This window comes from Phascolarctos cinereus, unplaced genomic scaffold (assembly GCF_003287225.1).
Source record: "Phascolarctos cinereus isolate Bilbo 61053 unplaced genomic scaffold, phaCin_HiC Scaffold_8;HRSCAF=390, whole genome shotgun sequence".
In the NCBI taxonomy this organism is placed as follows: domain Eukaryota; kingdom Metazoa; phylum Chordata; class Mammalia; order Diprotodontia; family Phascolarctidae; genus Phascolarctos; species Phascolarctos cinereus.
Window position 1 is genome coordinate 65,756,020 of NW_027556291.1, and position 26,933 is coordinate 65,782,952.

A 26,933-nucleotide genomic window follows, 5' to 3' on the forward strand; every position below is an offset into this window, starting at 1 on the left:
GCGATGGGGGGAGGTTCTCCACAAGGAGCAGGAGGAACGGATGTGCTAGATAGAAACAACTAATATAAAATGGAACAGGGTCACAGCAAAGGAGAGACGGAACAAAAATGCTGTAATAAATTTGATAAGGGAGGTAGGATGCCTCCTCCCAATACAAGCAAGCAAGTCAGTCCTTACTTCAAAGGGCATATATTCTAACATAGGAAGAGAACACATATAGAGGAGTACTGGCCTGGAAAGAGTGTTTTGGGCAGGGAAGTCAGGGAGAAAGGTGATTGGAGTCAGACAATATTTCATAGCACTGAGTCTGGAGTCAGGAAGACCTGGGTTCCAATTCAGCTTCTGTGACCTTGAGCAAGTCAATTAAGCTCTGTCTGCCTCCATTTCCTCATCTAATAATAGCACCTACTTTCCTGGGCCATTGTAAGGATAAACGAGAGAACGTTTATAAAGCATTTTGTAAATATTAAAGAACTATATACATGCTAGCTATTATATTGTTGTTGGAGACAGTAGGTGGCTCAGTAGATACAGCACTAGCCCCAGAATCAGGATAGACCTGAGTTCAAATCCAGCCCCAGACACTTCCTAGCTGTGTGACCCTGGGCCAGCCACTTAACCTTTTTTTGCCTTAACCCACTGGACAAGGGAATGGCAAACCACTCCAGCATCTTTGCCAAGAAAAGCCCATAGACAGTATGGTGCACAGGGCTCACAACAAATTGGACATGACTGAACACTAAAATCATATTTTTACTACTATTATTATTACAGAGATGAGAGTGTTGATTTGATTACTATTCTTAGAACTACAGCTGGAAAAGAGAAGGTGGTTTGGCATAGAGAGGGCCCTAAAATATTACTGAGACAATCACCTCCCTAAACCTTACCATTTTGTTTTTTGTTTTTTTTGGTCTGGACCTGTGATTTTATCCCTGTAGGGAACTCCCAGAATGGAAAACCCCTTCACTTGTCTGCCACATGGACAGAGTCAAAGGACTTGCCCACAGGCTCCCAGATCCTATACTACAGGTCCTATAGGACCTATAGGGTGTCAAAGGTAGGATTTGGATACAGATCCTTTTGGCTCCAACCACAGCCTTGCATTTATCCCTTAAGCTGTACGGCTTCAAAGGATGGTCTCCAGCACCCTCACAGTCTGTAACCTACAACCTTGTATTTGACACTGTCTAATGCTTCCAACCTCCTGTGGGCTGTTTGGACTTCCCAGCTAAGCCAGAGGGCTCCTTCCCCTCCACCCTCCAGGGCCAAGGCTGGCTAGATCCAGACACTATGGTAGAGCCTAGGACTACATCAACCAAATCAATCAGTAAACAGATCGAGTGCCTATGTACCAGGCACAATCTCATGGAGGAAACAGCCTGCAAACAAATATATACAAAGCAAACTATATACAAGATGAATAAGAAATAATGACCAGCAGGAAGGCACTAGAATTCTGAGAAGCTGGGGAAGGCTTCCCGTAGAAGGGGGAATTTTAGTTGGGATTTGAAGGAAGCCAAGGAGGCAGGGAAACAGAGCCATTCCAAGCCTGTAGGCTGGGGTAGGGGGGGAGGATATCCAGTGCTAAGGCATAGAAAGGGGAGATGGAGTGGCCTGGGAGATGAATAGTAAAGTTAGAAGACCATTTATAAGTTCTAAAGACCCTCTAGGTCTGACATTTAACGTTTTGGGGGACATATCCTTTCTCTAGGATTATTCCTCCCCCTTTGTAAAAAGAGGGGTGGGGTTGGGCCAAATCAGAGGTCCCCAACCTGCATTATGTATGGAGTACATAATGGGTAGGAGAAGCTTGTTCAAGTGGTATGGGAATATTTGGCAAATCACTCTACTATTCCATGTTAATTATACCGACAGGCATTGGATAAGGACCTACTATTTATTGATCTCTATTTTATTTCTTCTGTGAATATGCACGATAAAGTGTGAACTTTATTTCATTTCATATTTGAGTAGGGGGTGCTCTGAGGTTTACTGAAATCAAGGCAAATGGGAGATGGGCTGGAAAAGATGGGGAATCTGTGGACTGGATAGATGATCTCTACGTCCTTATGGACCTTTTACAGTACCAGATTTGGAATCAGAAGCCCTGCGTTCAAAATCTGCCTCTAGGACAATCTGAGTGACCTTGGTCAAGTCCTTTCAGCTCTAAGGCCCCTAGGTCTTTCCTCTGCAATTAGCCCACATGAGTCTCTAAGGTCCCTGGGGGGCTCTCAGTCAACGAAAGGCTCACCCCAGCTTGCACAGTTACAATTCGCACTCAAAGTCGCAGTCTGGGGGTTGCTAAACCCACCAAGGGGTTAACTTACTTCAGGCCAAGAGTGAAGGCTTCAGGTTGGGCCCCCCTGGAGCTCAACAAAGCCAAGAGCAAAGGCACCCCCCTCTCCTCCCCCTTCCCCTCCCTCTCTCTCCCCTCCCCTCGAGCGCATCTTGCCCTTTCCTGGCTCTCCCCCCACAACGCGTGCCTCGAGGTCACGTGTCCCCCTGCCCCAGCAGTGACGTGTATGGTCCTGCCGCCAATCGGAGCTCCCCTTTGGGTTCGGGGCTCCGCCCCCCAGCAATGGGGCGGGGCCGGCGGCTGGCTTGCCCTGGACAGCCTGGGACGTCTTAGCCAGTTGTCGGAGTTCAGCTTTCGACTGTGGTGTGTCTGTTACCATCTCGTCTCCGTCAGGCTCTTTAGCGTCATGGAGGGGGCTTCAACGGTGGTGCCTGGTTTTCTGGCCAAACTCTGGGCTCTGGTCGACGACTCGAGCACCGACGACGTGATCGGTTGGAGCCGGGTAAGGGCCAGGGTGGCTGCGCGTGCGTAGCGAGCGGGATGGGGTGCGAGGCCGGGGACTGGGCTCCGCGAGGTGTCGGAGCGCCCAGCCCTTCTGGACACCTCGCGGGCCGGGGTGCGTGGGGAGGGGGCCGCGTTCGGGAGCCCCGGGCTACGCATGCGCCCCTCCTGTTCCCCGTTCTCCTTGGCTCCCTAACTCCCCCGATTCCTCACAGGGGGCCACCGTTCGGGGCTCCGGGGTGGGGGGGGCGGGGGCGTTGCCCTCGTGCTGCACCAATCCACCATGGGGGTCCCCGGGGACCCTAGTTGCGCTCAAGTTTGCAGGAGTGGGTGGCCCTTGCCCCATAGATTTTGTAGTGGGGGGCTCCTGCCCCAAAGAGCGTGGGGATTTTTTTGGGGGGTCTATTCCTGCTCCTGAGATCTGCGGGGCGGGAGAATTAGTGGAGACTGCTGTTAAGGATAATTTACCCTGGGGTTACTCCTGCCCTAAGAAGTTTTTGCAGAACTAGAAAACTTTTTTGGGGGAGGGGGCTACTCTTGCCCCGAGGAGCTTTCAGGACGGGAGAGTAGGGGGTGCTATTCTTCCCCCAAAGAATTTTTCAAAGCGGGAGAGTTTTGGGGGGCTACTCTTGAAGTAAGGAGTTTGCAGGGTGGGAGTGTTGGGAGGTGCTAACTACTCCAAGTTTTGCAGAACTTGAGCTTTTTGGAGGCTACTCTTGCCTCAAGGTGTTTGCTGGACTGGAGCGTGAGGGAGGTGTGCTATTCTTACCCCAAGGAGTTTTTCAAAGCCGGAAAGTTTGAGGTGGGGAGAGTTACTCCTCTCCCAGGGAGTTTGCGGGACTGGAGACTTGGGAAGCTACTACAAGTTTTGCGGAGGAGGGGCGCCGCACGGATTACTCTCGTCTTAAAGAGTTTACAAAACGGTGACTTGGAGGGCTACTCTTGCCCCTGTGGCTTTGCAGGAGAGAATTGGGAAGGTCCTACTCTAAAGAGTTTTTGCAGAGCGGGATTGCTTGGAGTTGGGGGGCGCCTACTCTTGCTGTATAAAGTTTACAGAACAGGAGAGTTGGGGGGGGCTTACTCATGCCCCAAGGAATTTTACAAGGAGGGAGAGATTTTGGGGGAGCTATTCTTCTCCCAATAAGTTTGCAGGACAGGAGAATTGGGAAGCTACTGCTCCGGGGAATTTTGCAGAGTGGGTATGCTTTTTTTGGGGGGAGGGAACTACTCTACCCCCAAAGAGTTTAAAGAATAGGACAGTTGGAGAGGGGCTGCTCTTGCCCCAAGGAGTGTAGGGCGGGAGAGTTTGGGGACTACCACCCCAAGGAATTTGCAGGGCAGAAGCATTTGTGGGGGCTGTTCATGCCCCCCAAAGTTTTGAGATGGCTCCTGGAGTCGAATTTGAGGGTGTCTATTCTTGTCTGCAAGAATTTCCAGGGCTGGAGAGTTTCCAAGAGCGCTACTCCTGCTGGAAAGAATGGGGGGGCTAGTTTGGGGGTGGCTACTAGGTTTTAAGAGTGAGAGAGTTTGCAACGGGCTACTCCTCCCGCGAAGGTGGGGAGCGGGGCGGCGGCTGTGCTTACCTGCAAGAGTTTGCAGGAAGGCTTCTCCAGGCAGAAACAGTTGGGGTGGGGGGCGCAAGAGTTTTGAAGTTTGCGAGGTGGTAGAGTTTGCAGCGGGGCTACTGTAGCTGGGAAGACTTAGGGAGGCTCAAGAGTTTCGAGGTGGGGGATTTCTTTTGCCCCGCAAATTCTGCAAAGGGGCTATTCCTGCTGGCCAGAGGCTTTGTTTGTTTGTTTGTTTTTGTTTTGTTTGTTTTTCCTTTTTTGTTTGCTTTTGAGAAGCATCCAGAGTGTGGGTAGAGGCTATTCTTGTCTGCAAGAGTTTGCAGGGTTCCATTCCTGCCTGAAAACTGGGATGGCAGTTTGCAGGGTGGGAGTACCAAGGGGCCACTCTCGCCAGCAAGATTTTGTAGGGCGGGAAAGTTTGCTGGACACTCCTTGATTGCAGAGAGCTACTTTTTCTTGGAGAACCCGCTGCTCCTGCCTGAAACACTTTGTTGCATTTGAAGCAGCCTCCTCCCCTCCCCCCTCCCATTTTATTGCCCACAAGAGTTTGCTTTTCTCCTCCTGCAAATGCCTGTTTGTTCTCTGTCATCCCAGCGGGCTTACAATTATAGAATTCGAAAACTGAAAGTGGGAAGGCTTGCTAGTACCGTCGTGGGCCCCCCCATCCCGGCTTTTGCATAAGTTGTCCCTCCCAGCCCCTTGTCCTTTGAATACCGGTATCTTCCTTGCAGGCTCAGCTCAGGCAACTCCACTTTTACATCCCTGTACCTCAGTTTCCTCCTCTGTAAAATGAAGAAGTTGGATTAGATTTACTTGACCTCTGAGGTCCCTTCAGTTCTAGATATAGGATGCTAAATGTGACCTTGGCTAAGTCCCTTCACTTCCCTGGGCCTCAGTTTTCCCCTTCTATAAAACAATAGAGCTTTACTAGATGTTCACTGAGGTCCTTTCCAGCTCTAGACCTAAGATGCTGTGGGAAACCTTTCCTGAGCCCTTCAGCCATTAGTAATATTTCTCTTCAGGTTGCTTTGTACCTATTTACCTATCTGTATAGGTTGTATCTTTCCAGTAGACTAAGCTGTATGAGGGTAGGGATCCTTTCTCCTCATTGGAACCAAACCACTTCTGTCCGTAGCAAGCATTTAATCTAAGTTTGTCGTATTGATTGGAAGGATTTCAGATGCCCTCCTGCCCAGCCTGAAGCTCCATGGGTAACTCTCCTCCCCAACAAAGTAAGCTCCTTGGAGGCAGGGACTGATTTAGTTGTGGCCTTTTTCCCCCCAAACTTTGAACTTGGGGAACCTCTTAATAAGTGCTTGTTAAATGGTGTTTGTTAAGTGATCGGCTAGCTCCCATCCCCGTTGCCAAGCCTAGCACAAAGCCTGGCGCACTGACTGCTTTGGAACTCAGTTGGCCCCTGAGGAGAGCAGCCGAGTTCTGCTTGGGGACATTACTAATCTGGCTGTCTCTAAGGGTTCTGACCCCGGGGCCAAGCACAAGTCTGATCCTTTTAAATATTTTCAAATATTTGAAGACACATATTCCCCTCCACTCCAAGGAGTCTTCTTTTCTGCACCGAGGTCTGACTTGGGCTCATTCTGCAGAAATCCCTTAGCCCCCCCCCATAGGGGAATCTTTGGAATTCTTTGGAATCCCTGCTTATTACCAAACTGTAGAACTGCTGAGCCAGGAAGGACCTCGAAGGGCTTGTCTCTTTCCCATCTCTTCTTGATGGTACCTAAACACCTCTGTCTAGTGAGGCAGCTTTCTCACCTTCTGGGCGCCCAAGCCTCCAAGTTGGCCTGGACCTCAGAAACTGCTCAGCCCTTGTATGAGCAGCAATTAGGCCCATTCTTCAGCTTAACCACAGTCAGGCCCACAGCTTGGGCACACACAAAAATGAAGAGGCAGGCCAGCTAGGGCTGGTTGGAGCCTCAGAGGCTTGGTAATCAGTAATCGTCCCTTCTGAGCAGTCTGTTTATTTGGTGCCTAACTCTGGTTCAGACTCTCTGTTTGTCAGTTGACATCAGAATGAATTTTAACATTTACTAGGTCCCCATTAAGTGTAAAGTGGAGGGGAGTTGGGGCTATGGTGGGAGGTGAGTAAAATAACTGTCAGGGGGCTGTGTTTAGCAAGGGCAGAACCTCTGGAGTTAGAGGCTGGGTTCAAATCCTCACTTGGTTTCAGATCAGCAATGTGCCAGTGGGTTGGTCCCCCCACCTCCCTTTCCAGCTCTAGATCTGGGCTTCTCGAGGCACAGAAAGCTGTACCTTGGTGGTAACCCTTTTCTAGAGGTCAGACAGGCTGCCTCCTTTGGCAATTAAGGCAGGAATAGCAGCTGCTATTTCTCTAGTCCTTTAAAGTCTCCTAGCCCCATTTTGTACAACCTTCTCCATAGGAAGAAAATGAGGCCGGGGTGTGGGGGGGAGGCAGGGACTTGGCCAAGATCATACATACACCTCCATGGCATTCAAGCCCAGGCTGGTTCCAAGTCTGGTGTTTCTCCCACTACACAAAACATTGTCATTTAACCCTTTCCTAACTTTCGATTCCCAGACCTTTGTACCAGTTGATTGGCCCATTTCTTAAAGCTTAGGAGAATGACCTCGAATAGCAAAGCTTACTAAGTTTTTCTACAGCATAATATTTAGAAGTCATGGATTGGTAGAGAATTGGAGGAGACCTTTGCCATAGACCATGGAATATTAGAGCTGGACTAGACCTAGAGACAAGCCAGTCTAACTCCTTCGTTTTACAGATGAGGAAACTGAGGCCCAGAGTGCAGAGGGGATTTGCTTACGGTCTTGCTAGAGAGTGGGTAGCAAAAGTGGAACTTGAACCCAAATCCCAACAATGTATGGTCTAAGCTCCCTCACTATAAAGGCACCAAAAACAGACACCTCATTTGGGGACAATATATCAAGAGTTTCATGCTGGTGCTTCAAAAAAAAACCCCAGGGGTTAAGTCATTCTAAGTCCCAAGGGGCCGGCATGGTTAAATTTGCATGTGTTAACTAACACATGTATGATTGCTCTGGGAAACTCTTAGCCCAAGAAACAAGCAAGAATCTACCCCGCATAGTTCTAGAGAGCCAAGCCCGAGGTAGGGCAGGGAGCACTGTAATGTGAGAGTCGGGCCTCAGATCAAGAGGATACTGAAGCCAGCTGCCCTGGTACCACCAGATGGCTCGCCCAGCCAGCTGCTTCTTAGAATCCTAGTGAACTTGAAAGCCCAGCCTGAGAACCATCTTCTTCCTGATGCCATTTGTGATCTCTCCCAACTGTTGGTACCTCCACAAATGGAATTTCACAGGGATCAATGTCAAGTCTTCCCTTTGGAGTCCAAAAAATCAACTGCACCCATCCCCTGCCCCCTCATACCTGTATGATTTTACACACACTTGGTTGATGACCGTGTCTCCCACAAGAGACCACGCAAGCTCCTTGAGATCGGGGACTCCACATTTTGTCTTAGCGTTACCAGTGCCTACCATGGTGCCAGGCACAGAGAAGAAGGTACTTAGTAAATGCGTGGTTGAATCACAACTGGTAGCTGCCCCCCACCCTTATTGTTCAGTGGTACAGTAGTCATGTGCTGGTTTTAACGCATATGATCATTGGCCTTCATTGTGGACTGCCAGGAAGGACCACAGAACCTCCCTTTAGAAGGGACCTTGGAGATCATTCAGTACACTCCCTCCCTCTTTCCTGCAGCTTTGGGAAGTAATATACCAAGGTCACAGGCAGTGGGGGTGGCGGAGGGCAGAGCAGAGATTAGAACCCATGCTCTCGGACTCGAAATCCAATGCTCTCCCCTGTGCCCCATGGGTGTGGGCGTCGGGCGTGCTATACACCGTCCCTCCTAGCTCCAGGAGGCCCACAGACCAAGCCTCACGCCTATTACCATACTACACGCAACCATTTCCTTTTGGGGTTTATGCCAGAATGGCTCCCCTGTCCACAAACACTGTGTTATAACCCTGCTGGTGTTTTCCTAGTTACCGTTAGGGCACACATATGCTAGGCCACTGTGGAACACCATCTAAAAATGTCTGACATTCCATAAGTTAGAATTGCTCCTTGTTCTTGGCGAGGGGAGGGGATGAAGGCAGAGGCTGAAAAAAAAAGTATTTATTTGTAGGAGAAAAACTATGTTCTTTCTGTCTTGTCAGTTAATAAAATTAACTGTAGAATGAATCCAAGTATTGAAGAATGAAATGAATAGCAAATCAAATCTGGGCCATTCACATCAGTCCAATTTTGTCACTCTATTAATTCCACCAAATTAAATTTCTGTCTTTCACTTAAGTCCTCCACCAGTGCCTGGGCCTCCTGGTGGCCTAAGCCAGTGAAGCATTGGCCCTGTCCAGCCGGGCCTGTTGAGCTGGAGGGGTTTGGAGCTGGGACCTGTGAAAGGCCCGTACCCCTGGGGCCCAGTTTGGAGAGACTTGGTATCCCAAAGGTAGCCATCACGTAGAGAATTTTGTTTTTAGCTTCAGCCACTCAAGAAGTCTGAAATCACAGATCTGTGGATTGAAGTAAGTCCGTAAAGCTCTGGAACAACTTTGTCTTGTTCTCTCTTTTTCTTAAAAAAAAATGTCTTTCATAAACTTAATAAACATCAGCATTTCAGTATACAAAGGACAAAAACCAGTGTCATATATGAAGTTGAGCCTCCCTTCTGTCCAGGTTGGTATTTTTTTTTTTTAATGTACATTAAATGTAATGTGGTGATAACAAAATTGAATGATGCCTTGCTCTCTTCTGTGTCTTATTTAAAATCATTTTAGCTTCTTGGGCCCTATTTGGCATCCTTCCACCACCCACTAACTCCTTCCAATAATAATAGGTAATATGTCTCTAGTGCTTTAAGGTTTGCAAAGCATTTTACGCGTGTCCTTCTCTTATTTAGTCCTCACAACAAATGGAAGCTCTCTCATAGCAAGGAAGTTCCATCAAGCAGAGGGAATGGACCGTGGCTCATTTTGTGCCTCCAGCCAGGAAGCAGGCTCCTTCTTCTGATTTCCGAGGTTGGGCTTGGCCATCACACCGATTGGTCTAGCCAAGTTGTTGTTCCATAAATATCGGAGACTTGAGTTAGCACTAGTGGGGGACATGTTGATAACTTGGGAGAATAAGCTTTTTTTCCTATGGCCTGCTTCAAAGTTCATCAGTGGGTCCCTGCATCCAGCCTCTAGTTGCTGAACCAGAAGGTCCCAGGACAGTCCTAAAGGGGATCCCATCAGTAGGTGTTAATAAAGCTTATCGAAGTTTAAACACCAGGGTTGTGGGTTTTTTTCCCCAACTTAATAGACATTTCTGTTTGTTTTGAGATGAAAACATTACCTGGAAAAGCATAGGTGGTCCCAGAAGGAGAAGAAAGGGCCAGGGTGACTAGGAATATTCATAGTTAGCTTTCACCTAGTGTACGTGTGTCTTTTTTTGCTGCCAAAGTCCCTGGCCTTGCCAAATGTGTCAACATCAGAAACACATCTGATCGCATCAGTGGAAATGACACTGAAGAAGAGCCATTAACATTGTCTTTGCCACTACCCCCTATGTCAAACCCTTCCCTACGCATAGTCCACCCCCCCCCTTTAGAACATGAGCTCTGTGACAGCAGGGACTATCTGACTTTTCCATTTGTATCCCCAGTGCTTTGTATACAGCAAGCACTTAATAAAAGCTGTCATTTAAATGGTGCTTCTGCTCACTTCACGATACATCAGTTCCTGTGGTTCTCTGAATTTGTCCTTTTATCATTTCTTAATGACACAATACTCCATTCTGTTCAGAGAACACAATGTGTTTAGCCATTCCCCAAAGGATGAGCACCCACTCGGTACAAAATAAAGACCTCTTTCCTTACTCTGGCATGCAGAGAGCCCTTCCTTTCTGTCTTTGACCTCTTTGGGGTTTATGCTTAGTAGTGGTATTGCCGGGTCAAAAGGTAGGCAGTGCTGAGGGACTTTTTGCAAAAAGAGCCAAATGGCTTTTCAGAATGGTCAGACCAGCAGGGCATGTGTGTGCCTGTTCTCACTTAGCCCCTCCAGCCATTTGATCATCCTTCCCAATCTCCTGGGTGTGAGGTGGACCCTCAGAAGTGTTTTAATTTGAATTTGTCTTACTAGTAGTCATTTGGAACATTTTTTCCTATGTGGTAGTGATTGCGGTTCTTCTAAAAATGGCCTGTTCTTAATCCTTTGACCTATTGGGAAATGACTCTTACATGTTTGTATCAATTCCTTATGTATCTTGGATGGCAAACCTTTATTAGAGAAATTTACTTCAAAGATTTTTTTTAACCAGTTAGCTGTTTCCCTTCTAATTATTTGTTGGTGAAAAACCTTTTCAATTTTATGTAATCAAAATTGTCCATTTTACCTTTTGTATTCATCTCATTCCATTGTTATATCTTCTCCTCCTATATCCATAATTGTAAAATATATCTCCTTCCCTTCCCCTCTAATTTGTTTATGATACGAGAGGTTTTTAGAGAACAGCAGCATCGTGTCAAGGACAGAGAGCCAGTCTCAAAGTAAGGAAAGCCCTGAGTTCAGGTCCTACCTCTAACCAACCCATCTTGGCCATGTGACTCCGGGCCAATTCATTTAGTCTTTCTGTGCTCTGGGCAACTCTCTAAGACTTTAAAGTTAGCCACACCAATGAAATCAAAAGTCCACTTCTTAACTTAACTTAAGAGCTTTTTTGTTTGAATCATGTATTCATCTGGAGTTTATAGTGCTATGTGGTGGGAGGGTTTGGTCTAAACCTAATTTCTTCCAGACTACTTTCTAGTTTGTCCAGTAGTTTTTTTGGAATAGGAAGGGGCCCTTATGGCTGTAGCTGGTGTATTTTGGGTTTATTGAACACTGTGCTACTGTGTTCAATTGTCCCTAGGTACAGTCTAGGTTCTGTGTGCCTAATCTGTTCCATTGAGATGTTTTTCTGTTATTTGACCAATACCACATTATTTCAATTACTGCTTTGCAGTATAACTTGAAATCTGGTACCGCTAGATCTCTATCATTACTTTTTTCATTTCTTCATTGAGATTATTGAGCTTTTCCTGAAGATGAATTTTATTGTTATTTTGTCTAATTTTCTGAGGTGTAAAGCACTGGGACTCCTGAGTGTAGAACCAGATTAAAATAGATTTGAAAAATATTTAACGAAATAAACAAAAATACAGTAAAACACAGACAACATTACATTTTGAAGCTAAGTCTACATGTGGTCCATAGGGATCCCCATGGACAGTTTGCTGACCCCGTTTCTCTTTGAGTTTGACACCACTGACTGATTCCGTAAATTAATTTAGCTAGTGTTGTCATATTTATTATCTTAGCATGACCATGAACAATTAATGTCCCTCAATTTTTTGTCTTTATTTTTTAAATTAATTTTTACTGATATTTTTTACATCACTTACATTTTCAAGTGAAAATTTCTTATTCTGAATTTAAACACCAAATAAACCTTGAGCATTTCCATTTACTTAGTAGGACATAAAAGGAGGATTGTATATGAAACAGTGAGACTCTATTTCACTCCTCTTACTTTAAAAAATATATATGATAAATTCCACACGTTACTTTCCAAACTGTTTTGTTTGTGTTTCCTTCTGAACTTCCTTCTTTTCTGTGTATGTTTTTTAAATGTTTCAATGACTTTTTCTTTTGGCATCAGTATTGCTAACCTCCCTCCCCCCAATAAAAACTTAGCGAATAAAACAAGCAGTCCCTTGTAACAACTAAGCCTAGTTAAGCAACACAAATCCATTAGAGGCCATGTCCAAAAATGTGCGCCCCTTGCGACACCCTACACCCCGAGTCCATGGCCTTTCTGTCATGAGGTAAAGGACACGCTTCATCATCATCGGAGAAGGGGGATCGTCACGGCATTAATCAGCTTTCAAAGTTGTTTTTCTTTACAGGGTTGTCCTTGTAGAAGTTGTTCTCAGGGTTCCTACTACCCAGGATTCTTTGAAATCATCTGTCGTCATTTCTTACAGTGCAGTAACATGTCATTACATTCAAGTTACCCAATTTGTTTAGCCATTTCCCACTTCAGAGTTTGCCCCTTAGATCCCCATTCTGTTCTTTGCTTGTCATCCTCCCTTAAGGATGAGGGAGTTGGTTTTGCTCACCCCGATGTGAGCGCCCCTCCCTCTTAACTCTCCCATCCTTATTTGTTTGCTTGTTGAGTGTGATGTATTTCTCGGTCAGTGTGTGCATTCAGCCCTTCTTGAGGGTTATCTGGTTCTTTCTGTCTCCACTCCTTCCTCCATATTTGCGTACCCTTCTCATGCACTCTGATGATGAGAAATAGTTCTGTCCCCATTCTTCCTCTTCTTTACACCAGTGTATTCCTTCTTTGGCCCTCCCTTGTTTCCCCTGTTGAAACCCTCAGAACAGAACCAATCCACCTAGAGGTCCTCTGGCTTTCTTATTTATCTCCTTAGATACCCTTTGAAGGCATGAAGGTTCTGAAGGGACCCTTGTTTCTTCTGCTCTGATTAGAATGTTAGCACCACATCATCATTCAGCTAAATGTGACCTTGGCTAAGTCCCTTCACTTCCCTGGGCCTCAGTTTTCCCCTTCTGTAAAACAATAGAGCTTTACTAGATGTTCACTGGACTCTTAGGTTTGTATTTCAGAGTTCCTACTCAGCTCTGGTCTAAAATCCTCTATTACATTAAACTTCAGCTTTTTTATCTGTAGGGTAGTACTCAGCTTCGCATGGTTGGGGTTTTTTTGGGGGGGTGCAGGGTAGAGGAGATATACCTATATTTTTGGTCCTTTAGATCTCTTGTTTATAATAGAAGCTTCCAGAACTTAGGTGATGCTGCCTGTGACTCCTTTCATATTTGCCATTTGGGCTCCTTGCAGTATTTTTTCCTTGATGTAGGAGCTCTGGATTTTGGCAATGATATTCCTGGGATTTTTCCTTTTGAGGTTTATTTCAGGAGGTGATTGGCGGACTATTTCCATCTTCACTTTGCCCTCTGTTTCTATTACATCTGGGTAGTTTTCATTTACAATTTCTTGAACTTTCCAGGCTTTTTTAAAAACCGTGGTTTTCAGGAAGTCTAATGATTCATAAATTATTTTCTTTTCCTTGACATATTTTCCAAGTCGTGTTTGATATTAAATAGTGTACATTTTCCTTCTATGCCTTCAACCTTGGATTTTGTTCCAATGCTTACTGTTTTTTCATAGAGTCATTGGTTTCTGTTTTGTCTCTTCTAATTTTCAGGGAGTGCATTTCTTTTTTCTTTTTTTTTTTAGTTTAATCTGTCTTTTTTTTTTTTTTTGAGGCACTCAGGGTTAAGTGGCTTGCCAGGGTCACACAGCTAGTAAGTGTCTGAGCTCAGATTTCCAGTCTCGGTGCTCTATCTACTATGTCACCTAACTGCCCCAGGGAGTGCATTTCTTAGGCAAGATTTACCACTTTCTGTTCTAAGCAGTGTATTCTTCCAATTCTTTGCTCCAAAGATTTTATTTCATTTTCGAAATCCTTTCATTTCTTCTAGCTTTTCATGTCCTTTTAGAAAATCCTTTTTTTCCTTCGAGTTTCTGCTTGGAGTTATCAGAAACTTTGTCTCTATCTAGGATGAATTTTGTGGCATTTCCAGATCTAGAATAATTCTGGATACTGGTCAGTAGCTGTCTTTCTTTCCTCATCTCTCTAACTTTAGTTCTTGAATTGGGGCATTGTGCTCCTTCATCTTTTGAGTTTTAGGATATGGGGTTTGGCCTTGCTTGCTCTGCCCCTCCATCCCCTGGGTTCCTGTGCTGACCTCTGCCTCCTGGAATTAGTCTCTTACAGTGCCTTGGGAGTTCCTGGTGTCTCCGGCCTGTCTCCAGGTAGTTTGGGGTCACACTGCTAGGTTGCCCTCTTATGTGCCAGCTTTGTTGGTGGTGGTCCTCTTTCCTGTTGCCCTTGGGCTAAATGGCTAACTTTTTGTGCAGTTTTGGAGTAGAAATAGCTTGTAGTTTCTCATTGGATTTCCTGATGGTTATTTGGTTTGGTATAAATTTGAGTTTTTTATTGGAGTAGGTAAGTGGGAGCTGAGGGTGGGGGTGTCTGTTCAGACAACCGTCTTGTCTGGAAACCAGTTCAACAAAAGTAAATGACTCATTGGAAAAAAAATTCTATCCTATGTAATATTCCCTATGCCTACTCCCCTATTTCTATAAAAAAGGGGGAGTGATGCCTTCTTATCTCTTCTTTGCGGCCACCCAAGGCCATGACTTCACAGCATTTGTTTTCTGTTGTTTCCATTTCTTCTTTTGTAAGAAGTGTTTTTCATGTCACTCATTCATACGAGGCCTAGATGTGTCTTACCTCTCACGTATAAATAGGCATATATGCCTATGTATATATTTTATATACTTACACACACACACACACACACACACACATTTGAGAAGGATTTCTTTTTCTGTTTTGTCCTGCTGGGTTTTAGTAGTTAATATTCCTTCCCTTCTAACAATTCTGTTTCAAACTGGCCAGGTAGAGGTAGTATGACTTTCTAGGGCAGAGAGACGTGAAGCCCAGAGAAGAAGGGATTTGTACGTGGAGGTCGCATAGGAAGTGGAAGAACCTCCATGTCTGCTGCTGCCAAATACAGTGGTCTCACCACTTCTCTCCTTGCCTCTCATGGAGTGTATATCGCCAGGACCCTGCCCAGTATCTAGTGGAGTGTCTTTAAAGAAAGCAGTAGTTGTTCTGGTTTTTTATAGCAGAGATTCATCTGATTTAATGAGATCGTCTTACTCTATTAGCCACACCTGCTCCCTAGTCTGCCTACCTACTTGCTGGCACTAATCCCATTGCCAATACTCCAGAAATCCCCATTGATCAGTTGGTTGATTGATCTAGCACCTGCTGAGGGAGAAAACCAGACTGAGACTGGCCTTCTTTGCCTGCTATGAGGCAGTCCTGCTGTGAGGTCAATGAGAGGGTCCCACAGTCCATACTACCACAAAGAGAAAGTAACGTAACATTTATGAAAGTTTGTCAGATGTTTGCCCCAGTGAATTTCATTTATTCAGAAGGCTCTGGGTCCTCTCATGGCTCACGTGCAGGCTCAGTGTCACATCCAGATCATCCACGTTTCCTGACTGCCGCTGAGGAATTAGAAGGCTTGTCTTCAAGTTTCAGCATTGACCTCTCTTGAGTTTGTTGCTTCATCTGTAAAATGGGATAATCACACTTGCACCACCTCCTAGGGTCATTGTGTGGAGGACACTTTTAAAGTGAGCCACAAGGCAGGGGAGCAAGAAGAAGTACACGGCCTTTTGTGTCCGCCTCCCACCCCTACCCCCCAACAAAAAACACACCAGACTGAATTCTGGCCAGGAAATTCAAAAAAATCACAGTGAATCATTTTTCCAGTCAAGGTTGACATTGTGAGACAGAGACTGAGTGGGCCCTAGAAGGGGCCGGGGGTACGGGTGGGAGTGGTGATCTGGTCTGTAAAGACAAACAAGTTGGGAAGATTTAGGAACTCTGATCAATGTAATGACGAGCCACCATTCTGGAGGCCTAATGATGAAACGTCCATCCCTGATAGAGAGGCAAAGGACTCAGAGTGCAGAGGGAGATAGATACTTTTTGACATGGCCAATGAGGAAATTAGTTTTGCTTTACTATGCACGTTTGTAATAGGAGGGTTTTTTTCCTTTTCAATTGGGGATGAGATGGGAAGGAGAGAAGGTAGATTTTGCTCATTGCAAAAATAAAATTGAGTAAAAAAAAGTAAGCCACAAATAAAATCTTATTCTTAGAGCACTGGATTGGTTCATCTTTGTGCTTTATTGCTAACTTCTTGTTTTTAGTGTCTAAATCTGGAGTCTCCAACTGGACAGTAAGCTCCTCGAGGGCAGCTGGGGCTTCAGGCTGACCCTGGAACAGTGTGCAATAAAAGACTTCCTCCCTTTATTCATTTGGTAGTCCTTTCTCCAGTGCCCCTGTCCCAATTGCCTTAGGACCATCTATGCTGCTTCTTTTTAATTCTATCAGAACTGCAAAAAGATTGATCTTTCTGCTCTGGTTCTTGTTTGGAGTGGGTATCTTGTAGTGAGATGGGCAGGGGAGCTCTGCCATGTGCTGTGTTACCATATTTATTGGTGACTTGGATGAAGCTGCATATGCCCTCAATTACCACATTTGCAGATGATACAATGGTGGGAGGGATATTAGGTTGAATCTAAAACAAAGGTGGAAAAAAGAAATTTAATGGAGACAAATGGAAAGTTTTATACCTGGATTCAAAAGACCAACTTCACAAATACAGCTTGGGGAAGTCATGGCCAGCAGCTTTAGAAAAAAGAAAGCCGGGGGCAGCTAGGTGGCGCAGTGGATAGAGCACTGGCCCTGAAGTCAGGAGGACCTGAGTTCAAATCCAGCCTCAGACCAAACACTTGACACTTACTAGCTGTGTGACCCTGGGCAAGTCACTTAACCCCAATTGCCTTAAAAAAAAAAGAAAGAAAAAAAAGAAATCTGGGGGCTTTGGGTAGACATGTTCAATTGTAGTAAATGGAATGATGAGGTAGCCAAAAAACTGTCAATGCCATCTTGGGCTATGTTAAGAAAAGCTGTGGAAATGAGGCTCACTCTATGCTGTGCCTTGATTGACTTCTACCTAGAGCTGTGGAGAGCAGTGGTAACAAATTCAATTAAAAACCACTGACTTGTTAGAAAACCACCAATTGGCATTATCAGTGGCACATTTGTGTACTTATTCTACGAAGGGTCTCAGAGTTGTCTAATGAACCCCTCATTTTAGAGATGAGGACGCTGATATATTTGCCCAGGGTGATGCACTGAGTTTCCGAGGTGACATTTAAACCCATGCCTTGGGCTTTTTCCTTTCTGTTCTAGGCGGCAGTGCGGTTGAGGAAGGTCATCAATGGAGAGCTTTGGTTGAGGGAAGCTGGGATGGTTAAAGGCCTTGGGGTCTGTATTGTAGGCAGATAGATGGAAGGAACTGTGGTTATTGACACAGGCCTTGAGGGATGTAGGATTACAGACCTAAAGCAGCCAGCCCCAAACTATTGTGATGATTCACACCGTTAGGAAAAAATGTTGGAGCAGGCACTCACCAATATGTCTATGTTTACATGTACATATACATATACATATATATATATATATGTGTGTGTGTGTGTATGTATACACATAAATTACTAAGATCAAAATAATTGAAGTTAAAGATATGATAAAGATGACTATAAAAACTTATTTACTAATGGTATAGAAAACCTTTCCATTTTCAGTTAAAATGAGAATTTTGGAATGAGAGCAGCATGATTGAATATGCCTGATTATTTTAAAATTGTTTAGTTTAAGGCTTGTTAATATAGCAGCCTAAAGGTCTGGTTTTAAGTTTAGTTATTTTGGTAATTGGTTTTTATTGCTATCATAGTTTTAAAAAAGACTACATCAGAATACTCACTGATTATGCAAAGATTTCTGTTGAAAAGCAGTATAGTGTAGTGGATAGAATGTTGGGCTTGGAGTCAGAAAGACTTGGGTTCAAATCCTGCTTCAGATGTTTAATAGCTTTGGCATCTTGGGGAAGTCACTTAACCTCTATGTGTCTCAGTTTCCTCATCTGTAAAATGAGTGCGTTGTCTCCCAGTATCTCTTAAGTCCCTTTTAGTTCTAAATCTATGAAATTAGAAAATTCTACTTGTAAATTTCCATCTTCCCCTAATTGGAGATGAGGGTAGAGGATGGTTCCTGGGGGCTAGATCCCAGGTACCAACAGCAAGGCAAATAGCAGGCTGTCTGGGTAGCCCCTGGCTTTCGTCATTGGCATCTGTGTTGTCCTGTGGGGTGGGGTTCTTGGGAACAGGGCTACAGACCACTTGATCGCTAAGCCCACTGGCAGCCACAGCAGCTGTGCCTGCTCTTCTGCGGCTCCCTGGAGGGGAGAAGAGCCCCAGCAGTGGAGCCAGGGCCACATGATGGATAAGGGGTGGGCTGCAATGGCAAGTGCAGGGACATGGAAGGAGAGCACCTCAGTGAGTCATCTCATAGTAGACCACTGACCTTTGAGCTAGAAGGGACCTCAGAGGTTTCCTAGTCTAATCCCTTTATTTTAAAGATGAAGAAAGTGAGGCCCAGGGAGCTTATAACTCACCTGTGTGTGTTGGACTAGTCATTACAGTTCCTTCCACTTCTGAAATTCTGTGATTTGGTGTCCCTGGAATAGGAGCAAGGAGAACTGCTTTTGAACCCTGGTCTGGCCATTAACTCCTTGTGTACCATGTCTGTGGGCATCCATAAAGTGAGGGGCTGGGCTCGCTGGTCCTTTCCAGCTTTGGTGAGCTAGGATCAGCTGAGCTTTGGGGGCCCTATTCCACGCTCCCATCCTGGGTTCAGCAGTCTCCTTTAACCCTGTGATGTTGGGAATTCTGTTCATGTTGAAGCTGCTGGACATTTGCTTTTTCCTCCAATCTGTTTCTTCTCCTTCTGATTGATCCAGAGGGTAAAATTGGAAGGTTAAATGGTCTGTTGCAGGCACCCCCTACCAGAATGGCCTCCACCAAAGTCTGCCCTCCTTAGCATCCTCCAAAGGCCCTTCCAGGAATGGGGAATTCAAGTCCCCACTGTAAGAGCCATTTAGGCTGCTCTAATTAATTGGTCAGACATTCTGCCTTATATCAATCAGGTGTCTTGTTTGGCTTCTGTATTCTGAGTGAGGGAACGTTGAGCCCTGGCCAATGGTGAAATCTCGGTTAAATTGTTTTTTTCTGAGATAGACTTTGAGCCCAGTTGAAGGCTGGTGAAAAACAAACCGATTTTCCTTGAAGTGATGTACTCTCTCTCGGCAGTTCCTGTATCTGAGTGATTAGATTTGGATATTTATAGCAGGAGGTTAAGTAGAAAAGAATGGGGCCTGGCTGGAGGAGGCCGGCCTGGGGAATACTGCCATCTGGTGGGGCTCGGAAGAAAGCAGTCTCTGAAGCTGGGCATTCATGGTAGACAGAATGGGGGCCCTAGGCATGAACGGCCAGCCCCCCCCCCATTTTATAGAGGAGCAGACACACCCAGACAGCGGAGAGGGGTCTTCATTTTAGTAGAAATAAAAGAATTGAACTGCTCTTACCTCTTTTTCATAACATGATCCATGTAAATATATTTCTCAAATCATATTATTCAAATAAAAATAAGAATTTATTAGCATTTTATGACACAAACACATTTTAAAATACACAGACTTATTTATTGATGAAAATCCTTGACAGTTTTCATGTTGCTAACATAAAAAAGGCAGCTTGCTTTAGTGGCTAGGAATCTGGCCTGGGAGCCTGGAAGGCCTGGGGTTCATGTGCTGCCCCTGACACCCCCCTGGCTGGGTGAGCTTGTGGGTAAGGCCCTTCACGTCTCAGTGTTGAGAGGCAGACATGAATGTGAGCTCCCCATACCAATGAAGTAACAGGCCACTTTTCTATCCTTAACGCAAACTTAGAAAAAATAACCAAAATGATATGTGATGAGGCAGGTAGGAGCTCTCCTTGGAATTAGGAGCAAACCAAGTCCAGCTTCTCCCAAATACTGACTGTGTGGCTTCTAATATCTCAGTGCCCCAAGCAGCCCCCGAGACCAGAAGGGGTAGAGAAGGTGCCAGGCTGTACTAGTAGGTTGTGCTTCCTACACCAATGAAATCACCCATTCATACTCCAAATCCAAGTCAGTCATAAACAGGTGTTCTTGTCTTGATGTGGTGTGTAAATCAAATGATATTTTTGAATTCCCAAGGAGGGGCTTGCTATTTAAACATGCTGGAGGTGAATCCTTTTGCCTAGTCAGTTGCCCACTTCCTAATTCATCTGTTGAGTTGGGATTTTTATCTCTTGTTACCTTTTTCTTAAAGAATAACACACCTGCAGTCTCAGGTTAGTGCGTTAGTGCTAGATATTAAACTGAGGAAATTGGAAAGGAAATGACCCGATTTGATTTAACTCTCCCATGCCCACAGTCAAGCCCTGGCTTGTTCAGGTACCAATTAGCCAATTTGTGGACTGATCCAGGCTCCTTGTTTCTCTAGCCTTTTTATCTTTCTAGTCCCTGTCTGCAGCTATTTGAGGTCTTTCAAAGAACAGACAAAGGAAGGGAGAGGCTCAGAAGGCCCTGGATAGAATTTCCACTTCCTGGGGGTTCTTCTGTCCTTCGGGGCAGTCAATCCAGGTTAACTTCAGGAACGCAGATGTGAGCCGCTGTGAATGCTAGGAATGATTTTACCAGCAGGAGGTAAAAGAAAGCCCAGACTTGGCTAATTCCTAATCCAGCCACCCCCCCACCCGGAACACCCACCTGGAGCCCCCAGTTCATTGACCACCCAGGGATTTCAGACTCCTTAAGTATATTACCAGACAAAGGCAACGTAGCCTGGACCCAGCTATTCAGGGTGACTCCTTGGCTCTCTAGGAGCCAGTTTGGATTTTGCTGGGGGTAGGGGTGGAAGATGTGAAAGGGGGGAATGTCCAGATCTAAGTTCATTTCTTCAGAACTAAATTAGGCTTGCCCAACTCTACCACTGACTGGCTATTTCACTTCAGGCAAGTTATTTCTTTCTGGGTCTCAGTTTCCCCAACTATAAAATGAGGGTATAAGATTAGATAATCACTGAGGTCCTTGCTAGTATTGATATACAGTGATTTTGTAGTCAGCTACTGAGGAGTTAAGGGAGGAGGAGGTAAGAGACCTTAAAAATTGGACTCAGTGTTACCACCTGAAATGGAGTTAGTGTGTGGTTTGTTGGAAAGAACATTTTACTCTGGAAGTTGGGAGACTTGTGTTCTAGTCTTAACTCTGTAACTGACTTAGCTTGTGGCCTGGAACAAGCTGCCAAATGGCTCAGTTTTGAGAATTTTGAATTTTGCATTTTTCCCTTTTTCAAAATCTGGAAAATAAGGAAATTGGAGTACTTATGATTTCTCGTTTTCTCATTAGGCCACTTAAAATTCATAAAGTTAAAGATTTAAATTCTGAATCAAGTGAATTTGTCTCTTTTTTGGAAGGGGATAGTCCTTTTTCCCAATGGGGAAGGAAGCAAAGATTTTTAGGTTTTTAGCCAATTTGGACTTAGAATCTAAAGACAGGGGTTCAAATGGAAACTGCCTGTTCCTAGTCAGTTTTGGTAGGTCAATTTCCTTGTCTAGAGGAAGGTGAATACTGATCTGTTGGGGTCTTTGAAAGGAAAGCAGGCTTGTAAACGTAGACTCGTCACTTGTTCACTCCTGAGCTCAGTGATTGTGCTGGGGCACCCCTTCTTAACCCAACCCTTAAATGATTTAGTAAACAGCCTTCAAGAATGACTGTGGTCAAAAATGCCATTACCCTGTGGTCAGTTTGGTGATGAGGCTACTCGTGCTGAGGATTGGTTGGCTGTCTTCTGGCAGATATCCAGCCCCTCCATAGGCCCATCCTTCAGGCCCTTCCAGCTTGGTAAGGGCAGGCAGAACTTGTGCTCCACTATTACGGACTTCAAGAACTTAGGGCCATTTTCATGCTGAGATGAAGAGACAGCAGAGGACTTCATGGTTGTGATTATAATCTATGAAACGGAGCTGATGGTGCTTGCTGTACCTGCCTTCCAATGCCATTGGGAGGTTTGCGTGAGATAATGACTAAAATACTTTCTAGTGACCATGGGCCATAGAATTAATAGTTATGGTTATCAGCTTGTCAAACTCCACATGTCCTTCCTAGACCTACACTTCCTCCAACCTTTCTCCTTTCAGTTTAGGGGAGCACCTCACCATCCTTTTAGTGTCCTGGGTCCACAACCTTGGAATCATTCTTGACTTTCTTCCCCCTTCCCAACACTATTGTTGAGTCATTGAGCTTATGGTTCACTAAAATTCTTGGGTATTTTTCGGACAAACTTTTCTGGTTTTTTTTTTTTTGGTTTGTTTTTGGTTTTTGTTTGCTTGTTTTTAGGCAATTGGGGTTAAGTGACTTGCCCAGGGTCACACAGCTAGTAAGTGTCAAGTGTTTAGTCTGAGGTCAGATTTGAACTCAGGTCGTCCTGACTTCAGGGCCGGTGCTCTATCCACTGCAACGCCACCTAGCTGCCCTGACAAACTATTTTCTAAGCACGGCTCTCTCCTGTTGGGTATGTGAAGTTCATTCATATCTTGGGCTTAACTTAATATATTGAGCTCAGTGCTCCAGCCTTTCAAGACCTTTTTGGAGCCTGACTCTATCATCCAATGTGTGTTAACCCTCCCTCTCAGCTAGATGTTGTCTGCAGATCAGCCAATTGACCTTTATCCAAGTCACCGATAAGAATAAGTGATTTTTGAAAGGCTCCCTTCTGGGTTGATGCAAATGAATGACAACTCTTGGGGTCCATCCATTCAACCAGTTCTAAAACCACCTAGTTGTACTGACATCTTCTGGGCCGCATCTCTCCATCTTTCCTCCAAGAAGAGCATGAGGTAGTTTTGTCACATACTTTGCTAAACTCGTAATAGACTCAATCTCTAGCATTCCCTGGATCTACTGGCTTAGTGACCCTGTCAGAAAAGGAAACGTGGTTAGTTTGGCATGACCTGTTCTTACTACGCTGGCAAGTGCCTCCAACATTTCCACTTCTGAGAATCCCCAGCTTCCTTCAAGGCCCAGCTTTGATGCTACCTCCTACAGGATGCCCATCTTAGAGTCCCTGGTTAATAGTTCCCTCTTCTCTTCACTGAAGAGAAGTATGCAATCTTGTATCAGCTATGTGTGTCTTTTTACATTCTGTATTTGGAATAGAGTGTAAGCTTCTTGTGGGCAGAGATTTTTTTTTTTAATCACTGGTGTATAGTGTCTTGCATCTAGTAATTACTTTAAAATGTTTATACAATTACATTTATTAATATTTTACCCTTGTGATGTTTCTCCACCCCCCCACCCCACCCCCTGCCACTCTAAGTACGGATTTAGAGAGTTCATTGTGTATACACGAGGACAGAGTTATGTGACTAAGTTGCCGGTACCCCTCTGAAGGGGATCACAGGGCCTTGGGCCATGGGGACTTTTGGCCATAGGTTTACATGGGTCCCTGGCACTGGGTATTATGTGCTCATCCATCCTCTGGACACTCCTTTCTTTATCGTGTACGTTTGTCTTCAGTGTGTGACCTTTCGTTCTTTTTTTCTTTCTAGAATGGCCAGAGCTTCTGCATCTTGGATGCACCGAAGTTTTCCAAAGAGCTGCTTCCCAAATACTTCAAACATAACAATCTCTCCAGCTTTGTCCGCCAGCTCAATGTGTGTAAGTACAGGGCTTCATCCTCTGGACCAGGCTCATCAGTGTACGCTTATGCCCTTAACCCTCACTCCACATTTGATTCTAGCTTGCAGCCATCATTACATCGCCATTCGAAGATGAGAAGTTTCTCTCTTCCTGGGGCTTTCCTGTTCTAAGCTCCAACCTTGTCTTAGTAAAATTTTTGGACCTTTCAGAGCCAAGGCCCAAGATTCTAGTTCTTGGAGGAATAAAAACTATTCATCCAGGCCCCAGCCCTCTTTCCCTGTATTGGGTCTAAACACATTGCTGTTGGGAGAACAAAGAGCCAGTGAATTAATTCAAGGAGTACATACTCTATGTGTGTGTGTGTGTGTGTGTGTGTGTTGTGTGTGTGTGTCTTGCTTTGCTCCAGAATAGGAAAGCCAGGCTTGTCTCTCTGAGCAGGAGTAAATATACCCATCTGCACCAGAGAGCCTGATTGTGCCTCAGGGGGCAGACCTCAGACGATTGGGACCCGTTTCAGTCTATTGAGTCTTTAGCCAAAGGGATGGTGACCGTTTCTGTAACTGGAAGTATTTAAGTGGAGGGAGAGTGAATATCTACTTGTTGGTGAGTTTCCCACTTCAAGGAGAGGCTGGAAAACTCCCAATGAGGAAGCTCCTTCTACCAGTGTTATGCCTTCTCTGCAACTCATTGTCTTAGAGAGTTGCCTGGGCACCCTAAGGGGGTGTCCCAGAGCCAGGATGAGACAGAAGCTAGGTCTTCCTAACTCTTGAGAGTGGCATTCTAGCCATTGCACCACACTGCCTTTCTCTAGGCTGGTGCCAGGCTCTTAAGGTAGTGTTTGAGGAGGATGGGAAATGACTTCACATCCTTCCTGCCCCTTCCAACTTAGGGAAGAAAAAGCAGTATTCTGTCTTGGCCTTGGCTCGTGTCAGCCATGACATGCCAGACTCTGGGGTTCCCTCAAGGCAGAGAATTTTGTCCTCTGTACTCCCATGGGAGCTAGGTCTTAGGTAGGCTTTGGACATTCTGTCCAGGTTAGCTCCTGGTCATTGCAGACATGGAGAGTCACGCCCAGAGCCAAGAATCTCCTCTCTCTTGGCTGGGTTGTTTCAGGAAACCAGTTTCCAGTCTTTTCCAATGTCTGACATGTGAGCAGGTGCCTGAAAAGAAAGAAGCACACAGGCTGTGGCCAGCATCCTGACGCACATTGGGTCCCTCTGGTCCTCTGCGTGGGTGGATTTCTTCCTTCTCAGAAACTCAGGCTTGGCTTTCAAACTATTCTGAGGCTTTGCTTCTAAGGTTTCAGAGGAATCGAGGGACAAGGGGAACAGGAGGGATGGGGTTTGGATATAGGGCCTGTGTGAAGGGCCTCTCATGCTGCACAAGGGGATGAAGGAGGTGCACCTTCCTCTTCAGCGGCAGGTCCTGTAGGCCAGGCTAGGAATCCCGTGAAGAGAGCCTGGCCATGGCCCATGTAACACAGTGAGCCTCCCCAAATGCTGGCAGGAGAAGAAGTTAATCTGTCGTAAAGACTGCCTGCTCTGGGTCCGAGGCCGCAGTTGGCTCTCAGCTCTTGCTGATATCTTTGTGTTCTCCTTAAGAGAGCTTCTGCTTTTGAGAGAACAAAAGCCAGGCAGAGTAGGCTGCCAGAAGGAATTAAAATGGCAAGTTAGACATCTGACCACATGAGGGGGAAGTAATGCTTTCAAAGCTCGTTCTGGAAAGGGAACTTTTTGCCTTTTCGAGTGAGTTTGTTTGGGAGTTCTCCCCCAGTGCCTGAGGGTGGCCCTGCTAGTCACTACTAATGTCCAGCCTCTGCCCGCAAGCAGGAGTCAGGCTGCTGGCCAATGGCAAGTTTTGTTTCCCAGCTTATAAGACCCTTCTGCCATGGCCTGCTTTGGAGACCAGAAGGCCATGCCCTTCCTTTGCCCATGACCCACATGGCTAGGCTTTCAGAGATTGAGTGGGTTAGGAGCTGGGGGATGGCCAGCACGTGGGGTATGAGACTTGGCTTGGCTCACTCAGCCAGCCTGTTCTTTGGACGAGTCTCATAGCCAGGCCGGTCATCAAGTCTCTCTGGCTTAGAGGGCTAGGCACACTGTTGGGTTCTGCTAGTCCGGCGCTTGAGAACACAGAATCATCATCCCAGGAGCACTCCTCCTGGGCCTCAGAGGCCCTGGGCGAGCACCCGCACTGTCCTGAGCCTCTGCTGAATCCTGTCTTTTGAGGTGATTTGTCTAGAGAAGGCCCTCCCGTGTTCTCCCATCATATACCTCATCCTGATTTGGGTGAGTCTTTGGTTCACCCCAGTGCCACTTCATTTCAGAAGTTTTTGTCTCTCATTTCTATAGTAGAGTGTAAGTTGCTCAAGGAGAAAGACTTTGCTTTTGGATCCCCAATGCCTGGCACAGAGGAGGCCCCTTGTTCATTGGCTGACTGGGGTGATTGAGCATGCAGTAAATAGGGTTACCTGCTCCACAGGAATTTGAGGAGAGAGCAAACATTCAGCACCTGAGCCTTAAACAAATCTAGGGTTTTTAGAGAGCTTTGTAAGCTCTTTGAGGTCAAAGATGGTTGTTCTGTCTCCATCTTGGTGTTCTAAGTGCTGTTCAGACACAGGCCTTAAACTTGGTTTGTTGCTCTGGACTTGAGGAGTGAAGTGACCTGACCAGCCCAGGGCTGTCCTTGGCAGTCCCTCCGGCCCAAGTGGGCCAAGCCTTGCCAGAGCTTGGGCTTGACCTGAATTGCCTTCCGGGGCCCAGGGCTGTGCGGAGAGACTTTTGTCAGGCCTGTCTCTGGCAGTGTCCTGGAGAAGAGTAGAGCTGCCCCCTAGTCAGAGAGACAGGGACACTGAAGCGTCCGTAGCTCCAGGGCATTTTGGTTGGGGTTAAAGAGGAGGAGCGAGTTGGGCCCAGTTTGAGCCCCTGGATGGTTTTCCTTTCCTGTCCTGAGTAAGCCCCAAGACAAGTGGGTGGGCATCTGTGGCTATTTCCTGCTCAAGTCTCCTCAGGTTGGACTGTGTCTCCATCTTCCTAGCTAATTGTGACGAGAATATTACCTCCTGCAAGCCACAAGAAGAGAAAAACCCATTTGAGACTTCGCATCTATGCTGAGGTGGCTGCCAGCTTGGAGGAGCCCTAGCCACCAGGCCTCTCTTGTCCTCCTGGGGCTTACAGTCAAGGAGATGGGGATGAGATACAAACAAAAACAGAACACTTGAGTGTACAGGCCAAGTCTATATAAACCCCTAGGGCTTTCTTGGGGCCTGGCATTAGGCTCTTGGTGGCCTTAGGAAAT

The 26,933-nt window shown here is 45.8% G+C and overlaps 1 protein-coding gene across 2 annotated transcripts in view; it reads left to right on the forward strand.

Annotated features, from left to right (window-relative positions):
- The first annotated feature begins 2,612 nt into the window (after positions 1 to 2,612).
- Positions 2,613 to 26,933, forward strand: part of LOC110194733 (heat shock factor protein 3-like) — a 56,650-nt gene continuing 32,329 nt past the window's right edge. Inside the window, exons 1-2 of one of the 2 annotated variants that reach the window (XM_020967248.2) lie at positions 2,613 to 2,801; positions 23,546 to 23,654. In XM_020967248.2, the coding sequence (XP_020822907.1) occupies positions 2,706 to 2,801; positions 23,546 to 23,654 (205 nt within the window). In that variant the 5' untranslated portion in view covers positions 2,613 to 2,705. The remainder of the gene's footprint in view (positions 2,802 to 23,545; positions 23,655 to 26,933) is intronic. The other variant, XM_078148033.1, reaches the window with a different exon arrangement.